We start from the raw sequence: 23,672 nt of genomic DNA on the forward strand, positions 1-23,672 counted from the left end.
ACATCAGTTTGATTGTGTTATGTGTGATTTTGCCTACATTTCCATATAATAATGTATCATAAATAAATATTTGGATTAATATCACGATAATGATTTCAACCATATCGCCCAGCTTTATTTGTGGATACTTTGTGACATTTTAAATACCAAACTGATGGGGAAAAAAACACAACATAAATCCTATAGAGTCGTTTAATTAAAAAGTTAAATGACTCCTTAATCTCCTGTGGTCGGCACACTGGCTCCTCTAGGTCACGGACATTACGAGCTGCCCCTGAAGGCAGCAGCGCTGTTTAGTCAGGCAGCAGCTGAGACCCGCAGCCAGTGTGGCAGCTGGGAATGTGAGGGTTTCAACACAGACCGCTATTTTCAGGACTGGGAACGGTAGCAGCGGGGCTGGCCAGGAAGAGGCTCTGCCCACGGCTCTACTCCAGCCAGCACACTGGCTTAATTTGAAGTCCAAACGGGCGACCTGCGTTTTCGGTCCGGGGTGTCGGCTTTCTCGGACCGCATCAGATGGTCAACGGACAGCCGATGGTGGCTCACTGCGGGGCTGCGTGCTAGTGGAAACCACCCGGAGCACCGCGTTTGTTCCCCCCGGTCTGTGTGCGTACGCTAACACCTTACCTCCTGCCTGGTGAGTCCGGTTAGAAATGCAGTGAAGTGTCACCCGTTTAGTCAGTATAATCTTTATGTGTCCCGGTGTGAAACGCTCGGTTAAATGTGCCCGTTTCACCACTGCCAAACCACTCACGCCAACGACGATGGACTGAAATCTGCTGCGGGGGCGAGCGACACACAACCTGCCGCGATTTCCTGCATGTAAATAAATAAATGATAGAGGATACAATGACCCTGCTGTCTCTGTTAGGTCGGATCATGCGTTATTTTCTGCTCAGACCGGAGACCCTGTTCCTGCTGTGTATCAGCCTGGCTCTGTGGAGTTACTTCTTCCACACGGACGAAGTGAAGACCATCGTCAAGTCCAGCCGGGATGCGGTCAAGATGGTCAAGGGGAAAGTGGCCGAGATGATGCAGAACGAGCGCTTCGGCGGGCTGGACGTCCTGGACGCGGAGTTCTCCAAGACCTGGGAGTTCAAGAGCAACAACGTGGCCGTGTACTCCATCCAAGGCCGGCGAGACCACATGGAAGACCGGTTCGAGGTGCTCACCGACATCGTCAACAAGAGTCACCCGTCTATATTTGGGGTTTTTGATGGCCATGGAGGAGAGGTGAGTGCGGTGTTGGGGAGAAGAAAAAGGAAAGGCAAGGTGTAGTCTTTGTCTGTATGTGTGTCTGGTCCACATTACTCACTCACTCTCTGGGTCTCCAACACATACACGTGTGGGGGTACCCAGGGGCCCCAAACTGAGCTACAGGGGCCCTAAAATGTCTGGGTTAAGATGCCTTAAGTGATCTTAAAGTGTGTTTTTTTATCAGTGTTTTTGTGTCTATTCTGTCTGGTCTGGTTGAAACACTGCTGTCAAAAATGTATTAAATCCACAAGCGAGACAAAGTGGAGCAAGTCTCCTGTTAGACTTTCGAAAGGTGGATTTTTAAGATGAAAGTATCCCTATTAGGACTGCAACTAACAATTAATTAATTTTTTCAACAATTAAATAAATAAGTAGCTTTATCAAATGTTGACAATGATGTCAAATGCCCATCAGAAGTGGTCAGAGTCCAGTGTTCAAGTTGAGTTACAGCTTGTTCTTCTGACCAGCTGCCACAATTTTATCTTTTCACAACAAATGTTTGTGTCAGCTGATGACTACCTGATGTATCTGATCATTGATTTATTACATTATATTATGTTTACATAAGATTAGTGTGTGGAGGTGTGATAAGGTTGTGGACATTTGCAGATCAACCAGCTCAAAAATGAGCAGCTGGGCACCTAATTAAAGTAACTCCCCATTCCTCCCACTGTTTAAACAATGTGTATATTTTTTGTCTACTAGAATACTATCTAACCCCAGATTTGCTGTAATTTAATTAAAACACAAATTAATTCAGGAATGTGCAGCACATAGGCACAAAACTGAAATACTGAAGGTCTTTTAAATTACATTTTCACACAAAGACACTCTTTAAGGTTGGGTAGTGAAGCAGGACCCACAAAATATCGACTGACACCATAAAGGTAATGCCTTTATCGTGTCAGTCGATATTTTGCATAACTGTTGTGTATTCCCATACTCCCCACGTTTTCACATGAATTAGCACAAATCAGGTGACACACGGCAAGACCAGAGTTTTTGGGGCCCCTTTGAGGCAATTAGTAACCCACCCTTGGGCATTGAGTATTTGTGGATAAGTGGAGCAGGGACCCTACTGTGCGTAGGAGCCCATAATTCCTTGCTACAGCCCTGCACACACATTCACCCACACTTCTTCCAAATGGCAAGGCAACTGCATCGTGTCTATTTACAGCTTAAAAATCATGCCAACAATATCCATCTCTCGTGTTTCTTTGCTAAAACAACATTTTTAGGATGCAGACAGCATAGGCCCCATGGTCTAACATGATTATAGCTGGAAGGAGGATGAACACAAATCTTTGTGCTTCAGAGGCATAAATACAGCTAGCTGAGCTCAGCTATGAGCAAATCATATCTGAAGTGGGTCATTAGAGCACTGATTTGCTGGCCACGTCCACCCCAAGTCGATACTTGTTGGCAGCTACGAAATCTCCTTTCTCTCTGCTTCCTTGGTGCAAACGACTGTTGTCGTTCGACACGAGCGCATGGACGTGGCAGTGTGTTCAGTGCAGCAAGGGAACAGCTTTACAAAGCAACTCGCAACAAAAAAATGTTGTCAGTTAAAGGGACAAAGAGCATTTGAGATGATGCCATGGTTAGACGGGAACATGAAAACGCTGATTTACCATGAAGTCCTGGCATTCTTGAACACTGGCATTGTCTCTTGCGACTTAAACCATGACCTCAGCTGATAGTATTGATGCAAAAGCGCCACATAGAAAACTGTAAGTGACAGGGTATCCCATTTTCCTCTGTGTCTCACCTTCTCTTCCTCCTTGTACATTGAACATTACACACTTTCTGATCAGCCAGTTCTGGTTGCGGAGAAGCTCCATGCTGTTTTGGACCCATCATTCTGAGCTTGACTGTTGTGGTTTGATTGAGGCTGAACGATAACATGCTAAAAATAAGCAGCCAAAGACCTGGAGGATAGCTGTTCTTTTAGGGGAAATTAAATTTTAGGCTGTGGTGCTGACTGCTGCAGCTTTTGACCAAAAGTGGTCATTGGATTGTTTTTCCCTGCAGCCTTTTTTTGCTTCTTCCCTCTGTGGAGTTCCTTTTTAAAGACTGGTGACCTAACCTGTGAGCCCTGCTACAGCTACCACGCATATCGTTAAGAGACTAGGAGAAATAAATAGTGAATAGGAGATAGTGTATATGTGACAGAGAGGAGGAAACGAGTGGGTGAGCATAAATGGTGAGAGGAAGAGCAAGAAGAGAAGGTTCAGATTTGCCCATGTAGGCGAGAAGCTGTCTTATCACTGCATGTCCATGGGCAACAATTTGGTCTGTTTTCATTCCCACACCCTCTTTTGAAGTGTGTGTGTGTGAAATGGTTGCCAGACAGCAGCCTTCAGAAACAACTTTATTTAGCGAATCTACATTTTGTTTTTGTAGGGCATTGAATAAAGCAGAGGGATGCTGTATGGCTCAAGACAACACCAGTAATACTGGCTGCCTCAGCTGGCTAGTTAGTGAGGTGTCAGACGCTTCCATTTCTTTCCACACACGCTCTGCTCATTCAAACCACATACACATTCATTAAGCAATGCTGGACTTGTGTCAACATCTATCTAGCATCCATCAACATCAACAGGTCATGGACAGGTTTACACAGCCTGTAATGGACAGAAATGTAGAATACATTTTCACTGGGGTCAGAGTGTACCAACTAAGATTCAACAAAAACATCATGGGAAGAGTTAGTGGATCCAAATGCAATTAGGTCTTCAACTAATGCTTATTTTTCTTATTGATTAATCTTCTGATTATTTTATTGATTTAATCAATTCATTATTTTGCCTATAAAATGTTAGAAAAGGGTGACTAAAGCCTGTCACAATTTTACTAAAACCCAACATGACATCTTCAAATTGCTTGTTTTCCTCCGACCAACAGTCCAACACCCAAAGAGATTCACTTTACTGTCACGTAAGAGAAAGAAAAGCAGCAAATTCTCATAATTGAAAGGGTGAAAAAATGGCATTTTTGCTTTAGTACTGTGCAGTATCTCCTTTGTCTGGCAACCTCACAGTGGCGACGAAACTCTGGGAAGTCACTGTGCTCGGCTTTTGTTCACTAGAAATAGTGACAGCCCTCCTTGTAAAACCACAAATTGTCATTTTTACATTTCTGGTTGTGTACAGATTAAACAAACAAGGTATAATATGTCAATTAGTAGGTGGTAGGTGTATTTTTTTTTTTTTTCACAGGCTAGCTATTTACCCCTGCTTTGTGTCATTATGCTAAGCTAAGCTAATCCCCACCTGGCTGTAGCTCTGCATACTTGGTTTACAAACATGATAGTGGTACTGATCTTCTCATCTCTCGCTCTTCAAGAAAGCAAATAAGCATATTTCCCAAAATGTCTAACTATACCTAGCAGTGTCAAACTGCATTTGCACCATGGTCCTGGGTGATTTGAATCCTTGGATGTGAGTCCAGGATGTTGGAGGACAGAAATTTAAGACAGAAAACTGAATCCTTAAGTTTGACCGTGTCGGTATTTCTACCACCTTTCTGGAACCAATCTGTTTACTACCAGATAAATCACCAGTCAGTGCTAAATAACATCTCAAAATCTCCTTTTTTCTTTCTCTATCTCTCCACACCTCACACCTACTCACACACACCAACGCAAATTCAATTTTCAAAGTGTTAAAAATCAGTGTTTAATGTGAACATATCCATCGGCGGTCTCAGTCATATTAGGTGTTTGCTCAGAGAGGGGATTTCTGTTAAATGGAGATTGATTTTTAGCTGACATATGAGAATAACCTGCATGAAAGCGATAACCCTGGGCTCTCCATCCATATAAAGGCAACATGAGCCATTTCTTCCTTTCTGGCATGTAGAGAGTCAGCTAGTACTCTGCTTCTCCCTGCCTCACTGTCAGGTTGTGGCTTCAGGCACTGCAAAATTACCTGAACTGTAGAATACAGAGAAGACACTCACTACAAGGCTGTTTAACCTGAGTGCGGGGGCTGATTTTTCTGTTTTGCCATCTTTCCAGCTTTTGTTCTGTTGATATATTTTTCTATCACGGCTCAGTCTTTCATGTATTTTCGATCAGTGGTGTTTGTTTTGTGAGTGGATTGTGATAGATTTGGTCTCTTACTGTGGAGGAGGCGTGGGGACACAGAGTAAAGAGGTGGGGGGAAACGCTAAAACCATAGGGACAAAGACCATTTTTTGAAGGGTCCTCTCTGTCTTTATTCAGCTCTTCGCCTGTGCTTTAGTTGAACTTTGCTTCATATTCAGGCTGAATGGCCATTTCATTTTCAACTTCATTATTAATTTCTTGAATTGCAATCTTGAAAACTAGACAGGAATTTTGAGAGCAATAGCTCACCTTCTTTGGCACTTCACAGTGAAGGACATTTTATAGTCAGAAAGGCTGGTGTTTGAATTTGAGGTATTTTAATGTGTTTATGGCCATGTTTGTGTTTTACTCCAGGAGCATGAGGTGGGTTACGTATTTTAGATGCTTAGCAGTTTGAATTCCCCCTGAATTTGCTTTCACTAGAGAGATGAAAGAAATAGCTTGCATGTGACTAATTGCACTGTTGGCATTAAAGGATTAGAGAGAGAGCCAACGAAAAGAGAGAGAGAGAGAGAGAGAGAGAATGTGAAGACCAAGGACAGCAAAGTGTGTGTCTGAGTGTATGAATATTTATGTGTGTTGCAAGCTTGCGCAAGAAGGTGTACTGCTTCTCCTTCATGGACGTTGAGGATTCAGACGGAGATGAGAGGGGCAGTTTGGTGTTATCTGGTCTTCCTGGGAGAGACTACTTTACTGTAAAAGGCTGAAATGCCAAAGGCCTATCAGGACCAGACACCTGCTTCACACTATTTTACATCACGTCGTCAATCAGTGCCCCCAGCAAGTTTATAAAATAGACTTAACAGGCACTCATTTTGAAATAAATGACATCAACTAAATTAAGATGGAGCATTTTAGAAATGTTATAGCAGCTAGAATTAATAATTTTTTTTTTATATAGACAATGGGTCACGTGACTACTTACTGTCTATGTGAAAGGGCTTGCCCGTAGTGATGAACCAACAGAGAATTATCACCCAAATCTGCAGTTTCCCTCAGCTCTGCAGAGCCTTACAGCGTCTTTTAGCTCAACCCACAACCATTCCGGGCACCAAATGGCAGACAGACAAAGTTAGCAAGTACAGAAAGCTGAAGATACCCCGTACACAGCAATGCTTCTCTCCTGGGTGCAAGCTGGTGTGGATCAAACTACAATAAACCAAAAAATAAATATTTCAGCACACACCAGGATACTAGGATAGACACTATTTATTTTTTGGTTTACTAAAGTTAGCAAGTAGTTGGTGACCATAGTGGAGCATTTAGCAGCTAAAGAGCCAGATATTTCCCTCAGGAGTTGGTGGAGACCAAAAACAGAGCTTAAAGAGAGCAAATATTGGACTTGCCTTCATCAGGTGGACACAAGCACAATTCAAAATGAATGCTAATAATGGATGTGTAAGTAGGCACAAACAGTGTTGCCTTATCAACTTAAAAGGTGATAATATGTCAATGTTGTGTGTTTACAGCTTGTTTCCGCTGCCCCGAAGTGGCCAATAAATCTGTTATTGCCGGTTTAAGGACATCAATTCCCTCTGTGGATGTGGTTTCACCAGCCAGCTCATTCCCTTCTTTAAACTATGACGTGACAGTGAATAGGGAAATTCATCACCACGCTCAGGCTGAAGCATCAACATCAGGGCCTCCAGTCATACACTGAAGTGTCCTTAAGTAGGTCTGAATTCCTGGCAGCTCCAGTAGCTTACTCTGCACATTGACTGTACAGGGCAAAAAAAAATAGGAATTAATCTAATGAGGATCAGTAAAATTTCTCATTACTACTTCCTGTACCCACTTCTGTCACTTGTGGCAAAAGCTGACGCTCAACATTTCAGCCCGTCCTTGATGTCAAGTGAAGCAGAAAGTGGAAAGCACACAGGAGGTCATCTTCTGTTGGAAAATACTTGTGCAGCAGAGAAGAGACCAGAGAGCTGGAGGGTTCTGCTGAAAAGTCTTTTGACCTTTTGGTAATTTGTCCCCGGTGGTGAGGTTTGTTTTCCTTGTAGCGAGAGGTCATGGACTGACTGAGGAGTGGAGTCACGGAGTGAAACACACCGAATAAATGGATGAATGGTGCTGTTGCCTGTCAAGCAACCTAAATGTTTAGCAATGGAGTAAACCTCTGTAATCTCTTCTTTTCCACTGTCAACCTTTTCCATAAAATAAATGTCAGGCTTATTCACAAATCCACTAATTTTAATAATATTTTTGCCTTTGTGTGTTGTAGCATGTAAAAACCTTCTCTCCTCTTAAGATAAGAGCATTTAGTAGGTTAAAAAGAACATGCACTCCTCTGGCTTGATAGGTGTTTGTGTGTGTGACAGGATTGCATATGTGTGTTTGCCAACAGCATGTAGTGCCAGATAAGAGTGCCTTCTTCAGCCTCAGTGTGCCGTCCTTCCCTGCTGGCAGTGACTGCTCAATAATTTAACACCCTCTCTGTCAAACACTTCTGCTAAAACCCCTTGACTAAATATACACGCACCTTCTGCCAGAAGGAAGCCACAAGGTCATTGTTCACACACACGCACCACACCACATATCACTGTGTATGTTGAGTTTTTTTTTGGGAGGAGGTCATGTCTGGAAAGTTGTTTGTGAAGTTGGAGCTTCATGGCATTTAGCTCCTCTTTGTCCTCCTCCACATCACCCACTCTTCTCCCAGCAAGGCTAGTTAGAGCTGACATGGCGTTTGGTAATGGAGCTGTTGTGTTTGGTTGCCAAACCCCCCACTTGTCACCCCCCATCACGCCGTTTTCTCTTTTCACCTATTTCTCCCTTCTCTCTCCTAGGGGGTTGGCAGCGAATGAATGGGGCACAAAAGCTCCTTCTCCGAGGCCTTGTCAACCTGCTGTCCTCCCATTATAGCATCTCCCCTGACCCCACTGTGCCCACACTTGCATCGGCTGCTTGCCACGCTCAGTTGCTCGGTGTGGTGCACCAACATACTATCCCATGTGATGTGTTCCCTATTTTAAATGCCAAGCATGCTGATTGTGTTGGAAGTATAGGTTTAGAACCCAATTCTTTGCAAAGCTACAAGTCTGGCTCTGAATGCATAATGCTCGCCTACAACAGTACTATATTTGTCCAAAGCAATGCTATTAGATTGTACAGTCGTGTGTGTGTGTGTGTGTGTGTGTAGGTGATTAGCAGTCTTTAAATCTAATCACATTGCTGGAATTGACTGGGCTGCTTGGTCTGATCTACACTTTGTTTTGAAAGGGGGACATTATTCACGTAGACGGCAGTTATATAAAAGGCTGAAATGAAAGAATGCTTGTGCATGTTTTTTTGAGTATCATCTGCAATTTGAATCATCCGACTACAGGAGCCTGTGTCTGTATGCCAGGCGCCGGACTCCGCAATTGTTTGTCTGTGTGTGTGTGTGTGTGTGTGTGTGTGTGTGTGTGTGTGTGTGTGTGTGATTGAGAAAATAGATGAGTCAGTTGGAGTTTGCCTGCTCGCTGTCTTGGCAGTGAAGGGCGGCGGCAGAAGAATGTTGGCTGAGAGAAGGTAGCAAGTCGCAGCTGTTCAGAGTTAGCGACATTGGTGCGATTGTGTGCGCAAAGAGACTGGGTCGTGATTTTTGTAACGCTCGCAGTTGTGGCTCTTCCCCTCTTCTCGCTGGCCAGATGGGCCTGTGGGTAGGGCAGGTGCATCCTGGTAAATGGAAACAGGCCTCCTGGTTGTGTTTATCTGCCACCTTCTCTTATCATTATTCATGCCCACAAGTTGAACATACCCCACAGTTCTCTCAGACGAAAATGAAACATTTCAGTTAGTTTTTCATTTGTAGATGAATTGAATGGCTTTTTTTATTGTAACTTACTCTGAATGTATGATTCCACTGGCTACATGTTTGTGTGCATGTTTAAAGTTTGCATGCTGGAGCCGGTCTGCTGCACATATGTGCTGCGCAGCCTTCCAGACATCGATCCATCCAGACAGGAGGAATGCAGCTGATATGAATGTTTGTTTGATATTTGCACATGGCTTCTATTCACTGTGAGGTACAAACCTTCAAATAGACTCTGCGGTGAACCAACCCTGAGCCAGGTTGTCTTTAATTTGCTCTGCAACGAAGGCTCGCGGGATAAGAGGGAGGATCTGACTCCACAGCATGTCATTAATTTGTGCTTGTGATTAAAATTGGGAGGAAGAGGGATCTTATGAGCACAAGTATGTGTGTGTGTGTTCTGCATGCTTTCTTAGGCAGAGAATGTGTGATTGTTTGTATACCAGGGTCTTACTGGATCTCTGCCATGTACTGTTCATTATGTCCCTCTGAGATTTATGACCCTTGATTTTTGTTTTGTTTTGTTTTTTCACCCTGTTGTTTTCCTCTGTATTTCCCTCTTTTTTTCAGTGCACGTATTGAAAAGTGTGGTGCATGGGCAATCTAACACTGTGAAGGCTTTCTGGTGAACCATCTAAAGTTGTTGGTCCTAAAGAAAAAACATAAGAAAGGTTAAAGGGTAAAGAAGCAGACTGAGAGTTATTTGCAAACGGATTGAAGACAAAGCCCACATGTTCATCAGAGTTACTGGTATAAATTAATCTTCCAATGGGATTTAAAGTTGATTCCAATCTGGATTTGTTCGACCTTTTGTTTATAATCCTGAATCAAGTCAACAGTGGCTAAATGCCACAACTAGCAAACGGAGTGTAAACCCTGTACTTAGCCACATACCAATCAAAGAGAGGTGATCTACTGGCCGTAAGAGCTTAATATTTGATGCCTCTGGAGGTACCATTGGCCTCATCCAGAAAATCGGAAATTGGTTGTTCCCATGCTCTGACCACAGTAACATAACTGCTCTCACACACATTTTTCCTGTTAACATCCAAGCTTGGTTTTTACATTGGCACTAGGCTAAAGCATACAGTGTATATACTGTATATGGCTGACAAGATGAATCACATGCCATATTTTTAAACATTCTTTTATTGTAAAACATATAAATGTTGTAACCCAATACCATACATCTCACTCACAAGTAAATATTTCACTTTTAAAATGAAAACTACTAATTCTAACAAAATAACCTGCATTTTTGTAAAACCAGATTTTTCTAGTAGTGGAGAGCATATACCCTTTGCGATAAAACAAACAGCATTGTATCTGATACTAGGGCTGCAGCTAATGATCATTTTCATTATTGATTAATCTGCCAATTAATTTCTTGATTAATTGATTGACTGACTATAAAATGTCTGGAAATATTAATTTTACAATTATATAAAACAGAGAAAAGCACTGGAGAAGCTGAAAAAGAGAGAATGTTTTGTGTTTTTGTTTGAAAAATTACTCAAACAATTACTCATTTATAAATAATTAGTATATTAATCGACTAATCGTGTCTGCTCTTTCTGATACATTACGGAAACTATGCACGGTCTTGGTCTTCTCCATCTATGCTTTTCCCATACGGCCATTGCAGGTTATTGCGTTATTATGCTTATATAATAATGTAAACGTGTGATGTGTTAACTTGCCACAGACCTTGGTACACTACCCATTAGGACAACAGGTATTCGGTATACATCAGATCAGTGTGTTGGTAAATGGGTTTCAGTTAAAGTTGCTTTGCGGCATCTGTGTGTGTGCTGAGGGTCACGGGCTGGTGATGGCTCAGAGTGGATGGGAAGTTTAGAGGCAGATAAGCAGGGCTGGTAATTGATTAGTGTGGTGCAGAGGGAGCTTACGTTGATGTGAGCTAATGCTAACAGCTCAAGGCTCTTATGATCGCTACTCTCTTCCTGAGAGCGTCTCTAAACCGAGGCTAAAAGGAGTAGAAGAGACAGCGGGGCAGATTAGATTTACACTAATCCCACTGGGGAGATTGGGACTATATATTCTCTCCATGGATTCAGTTTCTTTTTTTTCCACCGTCCCTCTCCAATTCTCTGTATCTATTTATATATATATTGTATATTTCCCCAATTAATTCCTCATTCCCTTCCTGTTGGTCTTTTCAATATTTTTAGAACTTCCCCTAATGGGGCACCCCGGTATCTCACCTGGTAGAGTATGTGCCCCATGTACAAGGCTGAGTCCAGCCAGCGCCTTTGCTGCAAATCATCCCCTATCTCTCTCTCCCACATTTCCTGTCTCTCTTCAGCTGTTCCTATGAAATAAAGGCAAAAAGCCCAAATATAAATAATCTTAAAAAATAAAATAAAAAGATTTTCTAGTGCATGCAATCAAACATCCAGTACCTGCATGTGTTGCCCTGTTTCTGAGTTGATTTAATGATCTTATACAGCAGCAGAGCTGGCAGCTAAAGCTTGTAGGAGGATAGTTACTTTATTGAGGGTGAGAGGAGAAGAAAATTATGGCATGGATGATAAGTGCCCTCAGTCGGGTCAGGAGAGGGAGAGAGAGGAGGACAGGAGGGGGAAAGATGCAGAGAGGAGAGGGATTGACAAAGCAGCTGAGAAATAAAAATGCTACAGGCTTACAGAAAGTGAAGATAGTGGAAGAGGGAGCTTAAAGCTGCTGTTTGGAGGTGGAAAAAAGGCAGAGAAGAAGTTAATTCTTTCAGAGGATATGGGGATAAAAACACGGATGCCCGTAGCCTAAAGATTTTCCAGGCTTGCAGTATAAATTGTTAGTCGGAAAGCACCAAGTTTGTGTAGATTAAGATGCTTAAAGAGTCTGTGTGAAGCAAAGAGTTGACAGATAGAGGCTAAACATACTGTAACTGTACAACAAGCTGTGAGTTAAATTGTGTATGAAGTACCAGTGGAGGTTTATCATCTTTTGATCATAAGTCTGTCAGACTGAAGGCCACGGCACCATGGGCCAGTTCCTCCCCCCGAGAAAACATGACATACTTTCCCACCTCTTTCCTCTGTTTCTCATCTTCTCTCTCACACTTGCTCTCGGTCTCTGTTGACCTTTCCCTACAGTTACTGTCTGTTTTCTCTCCCTTTCATCCACTCCCCTTCCTTCTGCCTTACCTACTTATCTCTTCTCTCCTTTTCTCCACTTCTGATCCCCCTCTGATCTCTTTTGTCTGCATAAATCAAAATCTGTCATTCACCCTGAGTGCCTCCAGGTTAGTATTGTCAAGTGTGTGTGTGTGTGTGTGTGTGTGTGTGTGGAAGTAGAAATAATGAAGGACAGAGATTTTTCCTTTGGCTCACACGTCTAATTATTTATTTTTTTAGGTTTTGATTTGCATTACTGACTGTTCCTAGTATGGTAAAATGTTTATAGTAAGCTTACCGTCAATATATACTAAAGCAGATATTTCCCTTTTTGCCAGGGGTATCTGGATTTGGCTGTAGTGCCTTTTTATAGTATAAGAAGTCTTTTCTGTTTTCCCCATTCCTTTTCTTCATGTCTTCTCTGACCTTTTGCTCTATTGCCTTATATTTTTATATACTGTATATATACCTCGCTATATCCATTTCCCCCCTTCTCCTTTTCTTCCTCTGTCTCCCTCACCCCTACCCGCAGAGTCACCTTATCTCTCTGCAGTCTGTCTGACTTATTTATTGCTGCTCTGAAATATTAAAGAGTCTGCTGCCTCCAGTCCTGAGGGGAGTCCACGACTTTTACTTACACACATGCACGTGCAAACACATACACGCAACCTATATCATAATGTCTTCAGAAGATGGCACATGCTCTGCAGCACTGCACTATGCGCAAACTTGTTGTCTTGCTGTTTTTAGACCTGGTTCTTACAGACTTACAGGTTAAAACTTCTCTGGGTCTAGCTTCTCTAGTGTGAGGATTTACTGCTTTTCTCTGTTATATATCATTGTAAGCTGAATATCTTTGTGCTTTGGACTGTTGGTTGGTCAAAACAAGACATTTGACATTATTTTTAATGAATAATCAATTAATTGAAAAAATAATCAGAAAATTATGAAAAGAATTGTTAAATTCTCATCTGAGAATAGCTGCTAGACGGTGGCTACATGAAAACCCAAGACTTTATTGAAGTGATTGTGTTTTTAGAATAGCATGTATTAGTAAGACATATATTAGTCCAAAATCATTTTTCATCAAAATCATCAAATTTTCTTCAAAGGGCTTTACAACCTCTATCCGTAGACCCTTGGTTCAGATACAAAACTGTCCTTTGTTATGAAGGGAAAAATAGGACAACATCAAGCACTCCATAAAGTAGGGAGACCTGCGAGAGGTGAATTTTTAAAACAAAAGAATGAGAGAAATTGATGCAGCAAAGGCTGAGTTATCCTCCTTCTATTCTTAGCAGGCAGTCCCTTGGGGGGCAGTGATGTCTAAGGCTGGAAATAGTGAGCAGGCCAAAGTGGAGTTGGTCTACTCCATGATGGTACTGCACCTGCTGTGGAAACTGGGCTGCCTTGGAGACCTGTGGCCTGACGCCTGCTGGCTTTGCCACTGCGCCTGCAGCCCTCCCTCACCAGGCGGGCACGACAACAAATGCACAAACTGTCAAATGCTTGCAAACCAAGAGTGAACAAAAATGATTAGAAGCATTTTTAATCAAAAATGATTCCCTACGCGGGCAAGCTTATTCAGCATATAAGCGTTGATTCAATTCATTAGCTGGACCCTACTGAAAGCAGAGTTGTTGGACGCTTTCCATGTAAAGCGTATTGAACATGGCAAGCCCAAAAGCCCACGGTGTAGTTTTGAGCTGTAATGGGCAACATTCAGGATTGTTTTGGAAAGTGGGCACTGGGTTTGGTCTTTGGCTACACATCCTGTCCTCATTATGTTGTATGGGAACTTGGCTGCTCCGAAGATTTTAGCCATCATGGAGCAGCATGTGTCATCATCACCACCTCATCATCTGTCATTATACTGTTTACCATGTAAATCAATTTGACCTGAGGGAATAAGTTAAGTTTAAGGTATAAATAAAGGAAAATTACCATCAGCACGGAGCAGCACAGAGCCAATGACAATTTTGTTTTTGTTGCTTCCAGACCGTAACTGATTTAGGTTCAGTCAGTTCCTTGTTTTCATTTGCAGATTGAAGAAGACTAGTGTGAGAAAATGCAGTGATCCTGGATCAGATTGTTATTTCTTGGAGACATTCGTTACTCAGCCAGTATCTCCTCTGCCAGAGTGTGGGAAGGGATGTCTCCCACAAGCCTGTCACACAGACTGATGTGATGCAGGATCTACTTCTGTCTCTGTCCTTGTAGCTGGCATGACTCACATGCTGAAAGTAGCTACTTCTCTTTTAGTTTACTCTTACTCATATTACTGTATTGTTCCCATATTCATAGTTTCAGCATACAAAGCCTATTCCACCAAGCCTAAAAATCCACCACAAATCCATTGAATCTAATCAATTCTGATTGATAGAGGTTTAATACTCCCCATAAAGTGACACATCAACACACAGGCATACGCACAAAAGCCTTTATTTTCACCAGGAAGCTTTATGAGAGCAGCAGCAGTGGATGGAGTAGATGAATATTGATTTTTATGAATGTATGTTTATCAGCTAGTGCAGTTTGTGTCTCACACACACACACACACATGCACACGCACACACACACGCACACAAACAAGTGTTGCATTGATCGCTGTGTGAGGCCAGTGTTTGGACTAGTGAAGGAAAGTCAGATTTTCAGCATTGCATATCACTGAATCATCAAGAGGACAGAGGTTTGGATTGGTGTTCTTCTTGTGATGAACTCTGTGCGTGTGTGTACCTGCGCACATCCATGAAGGACTTGCTGAAGCACTTGTATTTGTGGCTTTCTTCAGTTTTTTTTTCTGTCGCTAATCAGACCGAGAGAAGAGGCAGGCAGTTTGTAATTAACGTGATAAACCCAACATCTGTCTCCAGAGTGACACCGAGAGAAAGGGAGGTGAGGTTAAGAAATAGGAGGAGGATATAAGCACCGGAATAAGCAAGTGAGGAGGGAGGGGTAAGCATGATCATAAATGAGAGAGAGATGGAAGAAGTGAAAGAAGGTGTAGTTGTGAGCTGGTGCAGGAGGAGTACGTAAAGGTGTGAGAGGGAGGGGGTAATCCAGATAACACCAGCAGCGGCATTATTAAAATGAAAAGCCATCAATTTATTCACATGCATCTCCTGCAAAACAGATCAGCAGAAATCTAGGCGTCACTCTGTTCCTTATTTGTGGGTGCCCCAATTATAGGACTGCCGCCTGCCGCTGCTCAACACGCTGTATGGGTATATGGAAATGAGGTGCATGTGAAATATGTAATGGTTACTTTGCACCATATGCCATGTAATGTTGGGTTATTTTTCACATGTGCCATGTTGTTTAATTGAAAGAGTTGTTGTGCCAAAGAAGCCAGCTGTATGGAGATGAGAGCGATCATGAATGGATGGACACAGGAAGGGATGAATGGAGTCCAGGAAGCTGCTGACTCAGGATGGTGGAAGTGGCACTTGGCAGAGTGTGCTGCCATATGCCTTGTGGTGGCAAGAGTCTTCCAGAATGTCAACGACTGTGACGACTCAATATGCATTTCAATAATCATTAGGTGTCTGTATTGATAACAGCATTTCAGCTCTAAATATAACATCACTAAGTCGATTAGTCGATATACAGAAAACTATTCTGATAAGCAATTAATCATTTGATTTGGATTTGATGTTTTTCTTTGTCATATTTAATATTAAACTGAATATCTTTGGGTTTCAGGCTGTTGGGCAGATCATCGATAAATCTGCATAAGCATCATCTTGGATTCTGGGAAATTCTAAAGGGCATTTTTCACTATTTCATGAAATTTTATAAACAGTGGCCCAGTTTAAGAATATAAGAGGAATTTTTAAAAATCTTGCCATAGGAAACATGTTTAGGTTTTTGTTATAATCTGAAAACACGGGACAAATTTTAGCTCCTTAATTCATGTTGAAAAACACTTAAGCTGTGGAAACTATACAGATTGAGCCTGATTTTTAAGGCTGGAGTTGGTCGCTCTCAACTAATTTTAGAATGGAGCTGAATTTCTGCTAGATTGGCTATCATTTGATGTTCAGTTTGAGGGGGTTTTGATGTCTGATTAATTGCCCGAGCGATAAGCAATCTGGCTGTTGGACGATTAAATGGATTACTTGCATGTTAAAAGTTTTGGTCGGTTGTCTTGCAGTTTGAGCAGTTCCAGTTGCAGTGAGCTTGTTTTGATATCATTGGAGTAGTATTTTACATGTTGTGATTACCTGTAGGCGTTCACCTCTAGCAGGAAGAAGTAATAGAGGGGAAAGGAGGAGCTGGAGAAACAGTAGGCCATTGTGTGTTAACTTCAATATCTAAACAGCTTCCTTCCTTTCTATATCGCTGTTTCCATCTGTCCTACAGTGAAGGCGTTGTCGTGCAACAGAGGTGGTAATCTGTAAACAGAAAACTTGGTTTGCTTTCCTCTCAAACTGGTATTAACTGGTATTGGTATTAACACTGGAAATTCTCTTATTTCACATTCCCTCCTTTCATCTCTAAATCTTTGTTTCTCCTCCATCCTCTGTAGATCTAATGGAGGGTGCAAGCTTTGTACTCCATCTCTATTTATTTCACTTTAATTTTCTTGCCATGCTTACTTTGCCTTTCTGTCTTTTGATAAGAGCAGAGGATGTATCCACCTGAAGAGAGGATGAGGAGGGGAGCGATGAGAGAAACCTAGCGTTTTTAAGTTCAGATTCTGCTTTATGAAGGCCAAAAACGTAATCACACATTCAATCAAAGCTTAGGAAAGTGAGACTGAAAAGAACAAGGACAAGGTTTCTCTGAGAGAGTGATATGGTATTACTGCGGTGATGTGCATTGTGCTTGCAGTGAAGTGGAGAGAAATGCAAATTGATATTTTGGATCAGAGGAACTATATGAGTGTTTGGCTGCAACGTGTGGGGGGGGCGAAGCACAGGAGCAATGAGCCGTGAAGACGTAGGAGAGAAAGTTGGTGAGCGGAGATGATGAATGCACAATGACAAAGTCTTGAATTGTCTCCACCACCAGCACCTTACTAGCTTCCTACCCACTAATGGTGAGGGAGATTTGTACTTTCACTCTAATGAATTTGACAACATCAGCGTCCAACAAAAAAGTAAGTAATAGTGAGTCTTGGAGAAATGTAGCTTCAGCTTTGGTCTTGTAAATTATTTACTGATTTCTTAATGCCTTTTTCTTTAAATCAGATTGAATTCTAGCAAATGTTTTAATGGCTGAAGAAGGAAGTGTAAGGACTGACTCATACTCATTGTGTGTGTGTGTGTGTGTGTGCGTGCACATCCACAGGTTTCAGTCTCAGTGAAGCTGCTCAAACATAAAGACAGATGTGATGTGATTAATCTACCAGGAGATCCGCTGCATCAATTAATCAACCAGGGAATGATTGATAAGTGGCTTCAATCACAGCAGGAAAGAGAAAGAGATGCACTTCTTCTTAGACATCCATTTTGTGTGTGTGTGTGTGTGTGTGTGCGCGCGCACGCACATGGGCTGACAGACAAACACTGACATGGGTTATTAGCTTATGGTGAAAGACCCTGCTGCGGCAGCTCTTAACAGTTCTGTGTTCTCATACTGTATGTGCATGTAGAAGGTTAGCATTATCACCATAGTGTGAGAGGTGTGTGCACAATCACTGTTGCGAGAAGAGAAGGGGCTGGTGAAGCTTGCCACTCTGACTAGTGAATGAATATTCATGCAGTTGATCTATCAGTGTCTGCCAGAGAATGCAGGCTCCAGATCGCAGGAATACAAATAAGAACACTTGCCAAGTGTGTGTGATCTGTGTGTGGGCGCAGAGGGAGATTATAGGCCCCGGAGTGCATGAGCAATTGGGAGGGTGTAAGATTGTGATAGGTGTGTGTGTGTGTGTCAGAGAAAGAGAGGCGTAGCTGACATTTACTTAGCTCTTCTCCTCTAGGCTTTTTGTGCCCCACATTCAAAGGAGGAAGAGGAACACTCATTCTGGTTTTTTGAAACTTTTGCCTGCTGTTTTCACAACTCGGTCTCCATCACTACATTACATCCTACTTTTAGTTCAGAGCACATGGATAAAATAAGCTCTTATGTGTGACAGTACAGTAAAATAAGAGATGAAAGACTGTGGAAAACATCACTGTTATACGAACTTTAAAAAAGCAGCCAGAGTAGGTTCTAAATATCAACCAGCTGTTCAGTCAGTTGACTAGACATGAGTGACAATTATCACATTATGACACTGCCATAAAAAAAAAATAATTTAAAGGAGAAATCCCCCCCCCCCAAGTCTGTCTTAAAGCAATACTCTCATGCCCATATGTACATTGAAATAATTATTGGTCGCTGTAATTGTTCTCCCTGTCTGGCTGTGAAAAGATCCCCAGTGGAAGAGATGGGGGACAAAAAGTTCAGAAGTTAGTCTTTTTTGTACAAAGTCCCTCTACCACTGCTTAGCAAGAAAACACTGTCTGGAGTAACACAAAAAGGGAATTTCTTACTAAAAAGACTAACTTTGGGAATTCATTTGAGTTATTCAGACTGCTGAGGCCCTTGGGATGCATGTTTGCACACAATGAGGACTGTGGATTTTATCCCCCATTACTTCAATTGGAATCACATTAGGAACGGCTCTTTTCACAGCCAGTATGGACATGAGGAGTGATTACAGAGGCCAATAACTCTTTTAATGTACATATGGGCATGTGAGTATTGTATAAAGATAGACTTGATCCTATCTTTTAAATCTGATTTGTGGTTATCAGAATCAGAAATACTTTATTGATCTCCGAAGGGATACTCTTTGTTACAGCAGCTCGCCTTTACGTCAGTGCACACAGGAGAAAGTACTAGCAAAAAATATAATACAATACACTATAAAAAACAGGTCAGAAGATAAATTAAGTATATGTATATGTGGGTATAAGTATAAGATAAAATAAGTGTGAAGTACCAAGTGGGTTTACCGGTTGATGATGATAATACAATATAATAATACAATGTAATAATATAAATAATAAGTAATAAGCAGTGGTGCATGTACTGTCGAGTTAAGTGTAGCTTATTGAGATTATTAAGATATTGCACAGCAGTAATGGAGGTATATAATATATAATGGAGGTATATAATATCAATAAATAGGAAAAACTAACATGGGAAAACTAAGATTGTGTTAGTAGGAGCAGGGTATTGCTTGACGTATTTTGATACTTATACATATAACTTACTTTTACATATAAACATGTTTTCTACAAACCCCTTTTTTCATTTCACAAAAGAAGCCAAACTTCTCTAGCCTGGTTCCAGACCTCTGAATGGTTTCTTTTGTAAAATAAAAATCTCATGCAGGCAGATTTTAGTAAGATCCAGTTATCATTCATTCAAAGATTAGAAATGTGAGCAGAGCAATGAATTGTGCGCCACAGGAATCTGGAGAGACAATAGGTGGTAATATTGAATTATTGTTTAGTCAGGTACTGACTTGGACCTCTCAGCCAAAGAGAAGATGCAACAAGGGTCCCTTGTTCCAAGGGAAGAATTATGAGTTTTATTTGCAGGGAACTTGCTTTTAAAAGGTTTCTACAAATACAATTTCAACTAAGTGGTTGGCTGTAAACACTGAAAGACTGGAACAAAGTAAGAAAACATAAAGGTAACAGCAGAAAAACAGACAACTGGAAAAACAAGAAGACAGCATTTTAGCTCTGCATGTAAAGAATATTGCCGCTGATTAGTGTAATATAAATAAACTCCCCCAGGTTTTTCCTTTCCTGCAAAGAAAAAGGGAGAATGATGGCAAGTAAATGTCAGCAGTATACTCCACACACACACAGAAATCATGTAGGGGTGTGTATATAAATAGACCAGAGGTAGGTGTTGAGGTCTGAAGGACAAGTGAAATTCTAATAGATGCCAAAGGACAAGACTATGGAGACACCAAGCATCTATATTTGATTAGTGTCTCATTCCTCTTCTCTTACTTCTAGCTATAGATCAGCACTTTCCTTAAATGGGCAGCCCCGAGGAGTCTGTATAAACCTATTGTTACGTACAAATGTGTTTCAGAAACTTTTAATAGTGCTGGCTCTGTCCTCAACACAAGGACATCTGTGAGCTGATGGATATCTGAGAAGTGCTTAGCCAAACCCTCTGGGTCCTGAACAGAAGCAGTCATCACTCTAGCCTTACATCTGGTCATTTAAGAAAATTGCAAATGTGCAATAATTTAGTTTTCCTGTCACAGTTGTGTATGATAAGCATCAAATTTAAAATGTTTTGGCATTATTTAGACTTTATCAATTTACTGTCTACTTGTCAATGTGAGTCCATATCAATTCTTTACATTGTCACCATTGTAGTTTTGTTCAATATTACCTTTAAGTGCTGCAACTAATTATTATTTTCATTATAGATTAATCTATTGATGATTTTTTTAGACTAATCAAGTAGTTATCTTAAAAAAAAATCAGAAAAATGTCCGCAATTCTCCAGAGCTCAAAGTGAAGTCTTCAAATTGCTTGTTTTGTCCAAAAACTCAAAAGTGTTTAGAATGAAATAAAATCAGAGAAAAGCAGCAAATACTCATATTTCAGAAGCTGGAAGTGCAGGGCTGTAACTAGCGATTATTTAGATTATTGATTAATCTGGAGATTATTTTCTCAATAAATTGATTATTTGTTTGGTGAAAAATGCCCATCACAGTTTTCTAAAAACCCATGTTGATGTTCTCATATTGCTTGTTTTGTCCGACCAACTGAATAAATGCATCAAATCATCACAACTGACAAACTAAAATTAGGAAATTTTGGCATTTTTGTTCGATAATTGATATATTTTTGGTAATACATTTTTATGATCAACTAATCAGTTAATTTCAACACTGATGCCTCAATGACAATTCCATAAAATATTGCTTTGCCATGCCCCCTTTGGCAATCTGAGGAATAGTCATTGATCCAGGGCTGCAACTAATGATTAGTTTTGTTATCAATTAATCTGCTGATTATTTTGTGGATTAATCGATCAGTCATTAGGCTGCATGTTTGGTTTGCTTATTTTGTCCAGTTTAAACCCAAAACACATTCAGTGTACTATAATTTAAGACAAGGAAAGCAGCAAATCCTTATATTTGAGAAGCTGGGACCATGAAATGTTTGGCATTTTTGCTTGAAAATGGTTGAACAATCAGTTGATTGAAAATAGCTGCCAACTAATTTTTATGTTGATCGACTAATCAGTTAATTGACTAATCATTTCAGCTCTACACTGATCAATAAACAAATATAATCAGAACTATGTCCTGATGTCGTTGTATGAATAAGACTAAGTCTTGGTAAATAATGCCTTGGCTTGCTCTAGACAGTCAATATTGCCTTTTGCCTGCCTAAAAGACAGAGGCTCATCTGTGCAGTCGAAATGTTGACCCCGCAACTTGGCGACATTGCTCCATTTGTTTCTGCAGCCCCCCGGCAGCTTCTCCTCCCCCTATTCAGCTAATAAGATCGCAGTCTGTAGTTTTCGAAAGGAGACTTGGAAGGTGAGACTCGTGGGAAGTTGTCTTTGCTCGGTAATGTAGTAGGAATGTGTAGTATTTATTCAGAATTATCGTTTGTTTTCTTGCAGCAGTAGTAACGGCGTGGGATTATGGGTTGTTGTTGGCAATAATAGACTTACCGGAGGTGGAGGATGAGAAAGTATCCAAACGCATTGTCTGTGCTGAGATCACAACAGGAAAACACCACCTTCTCACAGTAACATCATGTTCTAGCATACCCCTAATCATGGCTGAAGTGTTGCTTTGCAGGAAACCATTCATTGTCAAAATGGAGCTCTAGAAAAGAGCTATCAGTTTGGACAAAAGTGACAGTCACGCTATAAATGAATTTCCCTTGTCCAGACCTGTAAAACCTAACCTCAGTGCTTGTTACAGTCAGTCATGGCTCCTTCTGGTTATATGTATCTGGTGTCATCATTACTTCTCTCAAGATGGAACTAATGAAAGGACGTGTGCTTAGTAAGAAAAAAAAAGATATCATTATTTTGTGTGAATCAGCCGTATGACAAAAGCATATGAATTTAGCTCAAAAGTGTCTGTAAGCACAGTGTATGTTTTAATCAGTCCCACGCCAACAAGAAATTTGGAAGCAGATCTGAGTAGGAAGTATTTCTCTATTCACGTTCTTTTTCTCTCCATCTTTTTCCCCTCATTTTTCTCACCTGAGTGAACATATAAAATGGTTTTATCACCTCTGCTCTTTTCCTCTAACCTCCTCATTTCATTTTTACTTCCATCACTCTCTTTTCCCCTTCACTGTAGTGTTTATGGCCCATGCTGGTTTATGCCATTTAGGAGTTGATCTAATTGCCACCCCTCCGCTCTGTGAGACAGGCATGGGACGTGGGCACACAGGCCAAATGCACACACAAACACACACACACACACACACACACGAATATAGGCACATGCACACACAGCACAAGGCTATTCCTCTGCAATACTGCTGCTTAGCACTCAGACCTATGTAGATTATTACCAAAGAAATTACAGCGCTGTAGTGCTTAATGAGTAGTGCGTGTGTGTGTGTGTGTGTGTGTGTGTGTTTTAAAAAGAAGGCAGTAAGGTGGAAGTCTGAATGTTATTTACTGCCATGCTGGAGATGTGTGAGCATCAGCACCTCTGCACTCTTTCCACTTAACATTTCCCACAATCTTTTTTTTTTTTTTTGCTGTATAAGTGGCAGCAGTTTTCTTGCTGGTATCAGGTGAATATAGAAGGAAAATGATGTGTTACTCACACATAAAAGATGATGGCTGATAAGTAACACAAAATTGCAGTAAAAAGACGCCAAATATATTTAAAAAGCATTACATAGTTTGCCCATCACAAAACACTGTAACTCTTGTTTGCAACACACTGATGGCAGAAGACAACACAGCCGAGCAGATTAGTGACGGTGTTTGTGGGTCTGTCAAGCGTTCGTTTCATGGTAAGTTGTTCATTTGCTTGTGAAATGTATTACTTAAAAGATAAGCCATGCCTATGTTGTGCTTTTGCTACTTGGGCTAGCAACTATATATGTATATAGCTGGGTCATTCATTCATTCTACAGCACAGCAGTGGAGTGGTGAATGGACAGTAGAGAGCTGGCAGATAATGAGGAGAGAGAGACACAAGATGACATGGACCAGGATGGAACACTGGCAGCCATTATAAAATGCATGTTTGCAGTTATTCTGATGCTAAATTAGCTCAAATGAGTTGTTAATGTATACTTATTCTGCCTAACTGACGTAATAGTATACATATTCACAACTCATATTTCAGTATGCCATACAAACAGTACAATTTTGATTGTTGCGTTTGTGAAACAAGTATAAACAGCTTGACATT

The 23,672-nt window shown here is 41.1% G+C and overlaps 1 protein-coding gene across 2 annotated transcripts in view; it reads left to right on the plus strand.

The window, feature by feature from the left end:
• Positions 1-277: 277 nt before the first annotated feature.
• The window catches only part of ppm1lb (protein phosphatase, Mg2+/Mn2+ dependent, 1Lb), a 44,127-nt gene continuing 20,732 nt past the window's right edge, over positions 278-23,672 (plus strand). The window contains exon 1 of one of the 2 annotated variants that reach the window (XM_044201979.1): positions 278-1,233. In XM_044201979.1, coding sequence (XP_044057914.1) covers positions 835-1,233 — 399 coding nt within the window. In that variant the 5' untranslated portion in view covers positions 278-834. The remainder of the gene's footprint in view (positions 1,234-23,672) is intronic. The other variant, XM_044201981.1, reaches the window with a different exon arrangement.

This window comes from Siniperca chuatsi, linkage group LG7 (genome assembly GCF_020085105.1).
Source record: "Siniperca chuatsi isolate FFG_IHB_CAS linkage group LG7, ASM2008510v1, whole genome shotgun sequence".
In the NCBI taxonomy this organism is placed as follows: Eukaryota; Metazoa; Chordata; class Actinopteri; order Centrarchiformes; family Sinipercidae; genus Siniperca; species Siniperca chuatsi.